Here is a 6,885-nt window from a genome sequence, read left to right on the forward strand (position 1 = left end):
ACACACACACACACACACACACACACACACACACACACACACACACACACACACACACACACATACATACATGCATATATATATGTGTGCTTGTGTCATATGTATGTATGTATGCATATATCTCTCTATTCATTCATTTTACATCTGTTTTTTTTATACTGGCACAAATATATTCATACACACACACACACACTCTGTCACACTCTAACCTTTCATCATTGGCACAATTTCACCTCCTCCAATGTGACATGTAGATGACAACACACGTGATGTGTGTTTGTATTGGTGTGTATGTGTGTGAAAATATATATATATATATATATATATATATATATATATATATATATATATGTATGTATGTATATATAAAATCTTAGTAATAATAGTAGGTGATGGATTTCGTATTAGACTTTTATTAGGCACAACATTTAAACACATTAATTGACTTATATTTATTTGTCTAAATTATTTCTTATATATATATATATGCACGTGCATACATGCATATACACTCACCTTTAAGTGGGAAGAGAGAGTGTGTGTGTGTGTGTGTGTGTGTGTGTGTGTGTAAGAACCATTTATTTCTACACCATTGCCTCTGTATCTCCATAGCTATTTATTTAGTTCTGTATATTCTGTTGTATTCCAGAGCCTCTCGTAGAAACAGCCCCTCTTCCTGCTGCTAAGAAACGCAAGCCTGAACCAGCAGTTCGGCCATTCATACCGCAGGCATCAGTCCAAGAAGACAGAGTTGAGCCTGTTCGTGGTATTCGCAAGGCAATGGTGAAGAGCATGAATGCTGCCCATGCAATTCCTCACTTTGGTTACTATGACGACATTGACATGTCTAGTTTAGTCCAACTGAGATATGACCTCAAGTCTGCCAGCAAAGCCAGAGGCTTGAAGTTGTCTTTCATGCCATTTATTATCAAGGTTTGTGGAAGCTGCCATCACCACCACTACCACCACCACCATCATCAATATCATTGCTATCATCATCATCATCACTATCAATATCACCAAGAGCACCATCATCATCATCACCACCATTAACAACACTAGCATCACTACCAACATCATCATCATTCTCAATATCATCATCAGCACTTTCGTAAAGACCACTGTCACCGTCACCATTCCCAGTACTGCTACCACCACTGTCATCATCACTGCTATCACCACTCATCATCATCATCATCATCATCGTCATTGTCACCACCAGCGTCATCATTATTGGCACTAACACAGTAACTACCACTGCCACACCGCCACCGCCACCACCACCTTTAACAACACTTACAATGCCACCAACACTACTACTACTACTACATCTGCCTTCATCCACACCACTAAGCACCACCAAAATTAACAACACTACCATTAGCAGAAAAACAGGATGGTTGTCTGTGATTGTTGCTCTGTCCAACCAAAGTTGGTCTGGCAGTAAACAGCAACTAAAAGCAGCAGCAGCAGCAGTACTACCACTAGCATCATCTACCCCGTGAACTACGATGAAAAAAATATGAGAAAGATATGATATATAATTTATTTTGTGCAGGGGTTCCTTGAGACATGTAATTTATTTTAAGGGTTATGCTAGAGGAACAAGGTTGAGAAACACTGATTTAGAGAGAGAGAGACTTAAACTAAGTGCCACTCCTTTAGTTACGACGACGGAGAGGGTTCCATTTGATCTGATCAACAGAACAGCTGGGCACTCCACAAACATGCGTAACCCTTAATGTAGTTCTCAGGAAGATTGAGCAAGACACTGAATGTGACAAGGCTGGTCCCTTTGAAATACAGGCACAACTCATTTTTACCAGCTGGGAAGACTGGAGCAACGAGAAGTAAAGTGTCTTGCTCAAGGACACAATGTACTGCCAGATATTGAACTCGGGACCTTACAATCGTGAGTTGAGTACCGCAACTGCTTAGCCACACGCCTTCACACCTTCAACTACTTTCATGTCAGAAAGACTGGATCTTCTTACTGACCGAGATCGGAGTTGTTTACCCTTTGCCTTGTCCCAGTCTCGTTATCATTCGTTATTGAGCCTCTTGTCATTACGATACTAATTATGATTGAAGTTATTTTGCTCGCTACAGATTTCAATGTTCAATATGTATTGAAATGCGATAGGTTATTCTTCTCTTAACCCTAAAGGTTTTTCCTCAGAAAACAAACAAGGACTGAGTAACATAATTTTTCACCTTCTTACTGCAGAAATCAGACATATCCACTCCAGATTTCATTACTCTTAAACTGTGGGAAAGCGGTTTTATATACTAATCTGTCTTTTGTCGAGGAATGTCATGTTTGAAACTGTTTTGTTGAGATGTGTCGAGTTTATTGAGGCAGCATGACTTGCAGAAAATATCAGTTCCAATTTTTGGTAGATATTTATCGTCATTACTAGAACAACTGTGAAATTTCATTTCACAAAGGGTGAATATAAATTAACTGTTGAAGTTATTTTATAGCACAACTGATAAGACATTATTAATTCGAATTTAAGAATGATGCATTGTTTTATATATATATATATATATATATATACAGGGTTGGTGATAAGTCACCTGACAGTAAATCAAAATTCCATAAATACAATCTGTAATTCTGTATTGACTCAAAATTCTTTAAAAAAAATACATGCAAAAACGAATGCCGATTTTAAATTAATTATTGTTGTCTGTGATTCTAAATTAAAAGATTTTAAATTTCCTCTCTTCTTCCCAATAGTCTACCTCGTTGGCTCTGTTAGAATATCCAATCTTGAATGCCTCAGTTGATTCTAACTGTGAGAACATCACATACAAGGTATGTTTTTTTTTTTTTTTTTTTTTTTTTTTGTTACTGTTGTTGTCATTAATATAAATTACACACCTACAGGGTGTGTCAATTTTTTGAGATTATTTGTATGAATTTATAGAAAAATGCATAGTTTATCAAAGAAATCATGAGAACCCTTTTATCACACCTGTTCAATGATGATGTTGTTTATATGTATTGGATAGATTAACTGGTGGTGTCTAGTCTTTATACTCTGAGTTGGAATCCCACTTTGGCTAACTTTGCCTTTCACCCTTTCAAGACCAATAAACTTCTACATATAAACATCTATCTCCTGATGTACCCACTCATCACTTTATTTATTTATTTGTCTTTCTGTTATTCTCCTCGTTAAGCAAGTCCATTAGCAACATACCTTCTTATGGTCAGATTTTGTCTCTCTCTCTCTCTCTCTCCAGGCTGCTCACAACATCGGTATTGCAATGGACACTCCCGATGGCTTGATTGTCCCTAACATAAAGAATGTACAAAACTTGAGTCTACACCAGATTGCTTTGGAATTGAACCGGCTTCATGAACTCGGCATCAATGGGAAACTTGGCCCCTCCGAACTAAAAGGCGGCACTTTCTCTCTTTCAAACATTGGAAGTGTAAGTTAGATTTATCACGACTCAGCTTTTGTTGTTGTTGTTGTTTAACAGTTGTATAAAACATTGATACAGCCTTCCTTTCTCCATATATGTCTCTCTTTTTACATACATGTCATTGTCTCTCACACAACACAGTGAAAAGTAATATATATATCTGAAGCATATCTTATTCAAATCGACCCCAGGACTTATTCTTTGTAAGCCTAGTACTATCGGTCTCTTCTGCTGAACCGCTAAGTTACAGGGAGGTAAACACACAAACATATATATAAAAATATATACACACGACGGGCTTCTCTCAGTTTCCGTCTACCAAATCCACTCACAAGGCTTTGGTCAGCCTGAGGCTATAGCAGAAGACACTTGCCCAGGGTACCACACAGTGTGACTGAACCTGAAACCATGTGGTTGGGAAGCAAGCTTCTTACCACACAGCCACAAAAAAATGTAAAAACATCTCATTGTTTTCTTAATCTTAGATTATTTTTCCATTTGCTTAAAACAAAAGAATGTTTCCACATCACCTGCAATTTTCACAGCTAAAGCTTTCAAATAAATCGATATAGATTTATGTATATTATGTATGTTTCAGATATTCTGATTTATGCTTTATTTTATATAAAGCGCCATCATCATATGTTTGTTGTCCATGCTGGCATGGGTTGGACACCAGCCTGAGTGCTTTTTACATGGCAACAGCACAAGTGCGTGTATATTTATATTTGTGTGTATATACACATATACACATTTGTTTTGATGCTAAATTTTATTTTGCATGATGCATCTGATTCCTCATCTACCAAGGTTGTTTTTTTTTACAGTGCATTCAGCAACACTGTTCACCTTACTCCCCAATCTTTACAAATATGTGGCTCTTCGGCATTCAAAGCCCACATCTTACTTCTCTTCAACATCATACACAAGCACCAAACAGTTTGCCCTCTACTCCAAAAATATATTATGTACAATCAAATAAAATTAAGTTTTCAATGAACAGTGAGTGTGTAATTTAAACTAATTGACATTTACTGGACAGAGAGAAACAAGTGTCCATTGTGCAATCTATAAAACGGTTTGTTTATAAATGATATTGTGTGTTTATTTCCTTCCGTTTCGTTTGCCCACTCCCTGCCAGACAACATCTCAGATGCATTTGGGTTACATTATAACACCAAAACAAACACTGCTTAACACATCAGCTATTTGTGTATATGTTTTATATATATATATACTAGCTGAATGACCTGGCATTGGCCGGGTTACTGCTGTTCTTATTCAGATTAGTAAACAATAAATATAAAGATATATTCTCATAATTATTTCAAAATATCTATATTTTATTAAAAGAATATCCAAATTGTAATGGTAATAGAATTTTGAACTGAAAATCTGTCAATGTTGAAGTACCCCAGGGTAAACTATTCATTGTGTCATTTTTTGTTGGTGTTGAAATGAATAAATTATTGTTGCTTCTAAGTTGCAAGCAAGCAACATATGTGTGTGTGTATATAGATATATGTATATGTGTTATCTTAATATATATTTTCCTAGATTGGTGGAACCTATGCACGTCCATTGATAATGCCACCTGAAGTAGCCATTGGTGCACTTGGAAAGATATCAGTAAGTTGGTCCTTTGTCATCTCGTCTGAAAAGTTCAGCATCATGAGGTCATCCTTTGTCTTCATGGATCTCCCTTGTCCCATGTTTTATATAAATATGTATAAATGTATACAAGGTCTGATCAATAAGTATCTGGACTGTTACCATAGTAATGAAGCTAATGCACACAGAGTAAAGCTGCTTGGCAAAGATTAATCTTGAACTCTGCTGTGCATGTGCACTAAATTTTAACATTCTAGCTCACTTCCGCTGTTTACAGCAGTGCTTGGAAGGAACATGTGTAGCATGTGATTGTCGCATTTTACCTTGACAGAGAAAGTTGTCATGGCGATACCTACTCAAAGGCCTTCACAAAGTTGCAGAAAGCATATAAAGATGAGTGTATGAACCGCACACAAGTGTACAAACGTTTATAAGATGGCTGAAAAAATGTTGATATTGATGAATGTTCTGGGAGACCTGCGAGCAGCAGGACTGAGAAAAACATTGTAAATGTGCGTGCAGCTGTGAGAGGAAATCGTCGAATCACCATCTGTGAGTTATCAGAGGATGTGCAGATTAATTACGGTTCAGTTCAGTCCATTATCACTGAAGATTTGGATATGAGACGCGTGTCAGCGAAGTTTGTGCCAGAACTGCTTTCAAGTGACCAAAACGACATTCAGGTTTCAGTTGCACAAGATCTTGATTGTGTCGGGAATGATGAAAACTTTTTCAAAACTTTGCATAGGCCTCTGAGCAGATATCACCAAGCTTTTTGCAAAATTCGGTGCAGATTCTCTGCTCAACTTTCTCAGTCATGGTCACTTCAATGATCACACGCTACACACCTTCCTTCCAAGCACTGCTGTAAACAGCGGAAGTGAGCTAGAACAGTAAAACTCGAGTGCACATGCACAGCAGAGTTTAAGGTCGATCTGTGCCAAGCGGCTTCACTCTGTGTGTTTTAACTTTGTTACTATGGCAACAGTCTAGATACTTATTGATCAGACCTCGTATATATATTTGTATGAGTGAGTCTACTCGCACCATGCAGCTTGTCCTTGGGTGTTTATTCATCCATATTTGTTAACGGTTATTTTTAATACTTTTCTCACTGAATTGCGTGTCTGTTTCTCTTTCTGCCGTCTGTGATTTTATTCTTGAGCTGTAGTCTCACCATACACATATATGTACATTAAGGTGGCGAGCTGGCAGAAACGTTAGCACGCCGGGCGAAATGCTTGGCAGTATTTCGTCTGCCGCTACGTTCTGAGTTCAAAATCTGCAGAGGTCGACTTTGTCTTTCATCCTTTCGGGGTCCATTACATAAGTACCAGTTACGCACTGGGGTCGATATAATCGACTTAATCCGTTTGTCTGTCTTTGTTTGTCCCCTATGTGTGTAGCCCCTTGTGGGTAGTAAAGAAATAACACATATATGTAGATAGACACACACGCACATTGTTTATACTTGTTAATCTTCTCTTCCTGATTTTTTTTTCTTTTTGTATTTGTTTTCGCATCAGGTTCGACCCAAATTCAATCACGAAGGAGAAATTGTGAAGGCACACACCATGCAGGTCAGCTGGTCCGCCGATCATCGTGTAATAGATGGTGCCACAATGGCACGCTTTTCAAATATATGGAAAAGTTACCTAGAAAAACCTGGTACCATGTTACTGGACACTAGATAAATACATCGGATGCATTTGCACACCTCATATACACACACACACATACAGTTACATAGAAATCTACACATATACACACACATAATATAGCAATTCTAGAAACCAGTGTGGGTCCAGTTATTTCTACTGGATGGTTTATATATAT

At 37.5% G+C, this 6,885-nt stretch overlaps 1 protein-coding gene across 2 annotated transcripts in view; it reads left to right on the plus strand.

The window, feature by feature from the left end:
* Positions 1-6,879, plus strand: part of LOC106880374 (lipoamide acyltransferase component of branched-chain alpha-keto acid dehydrogenase complex, mitochondrial) — a 13,513-nt gene extending 6,634 nt beyond the window's left edge. For both annotated transcript variants that reach the window (XM_014930259.2, XM_052974865.1), the window contains exons 6-10: positions 650-933; positions 2,744-2,821; positions 3,253-3,444; positions 4,996-5,067; positions 6,576-6,879. In XM_014930259.2, the coding sequence (XP_014785745.1) occupies positions 650-933; positions 2,744-2,821; positions 3,253-3,444; positions 4,996-5,067; positions 6,576-6,743 (794 nt within the window). In that variant the 3' untranslated portion in view covers positions 6,744-6,879. The remainder of the gene's footprint in view (positions 1-649; positions 934-2,743; positions 2,822-3,252; positions 3,445-4,995; positions 5,068-6,575) is intronic.
* The last annotated feature ends 6 nt before the right edge of the window (positions 6,880-6,885 follow it).

This window comes from Octopus bimaculoides, chromosome 19 (assembly GCF_001194135.2).
Source record: "Octopus bimaculoides isolate UCB-OBI-ISO-001 chromosome 19, ASM119413v2, whole genome shotgun sequence".
Lineage (NCBI taxonomy): Eukaryota > Metazoa > Mollusca > Cephalopoda > Octopoda > Octopodidae > Octopus > Octopus bimaculoides.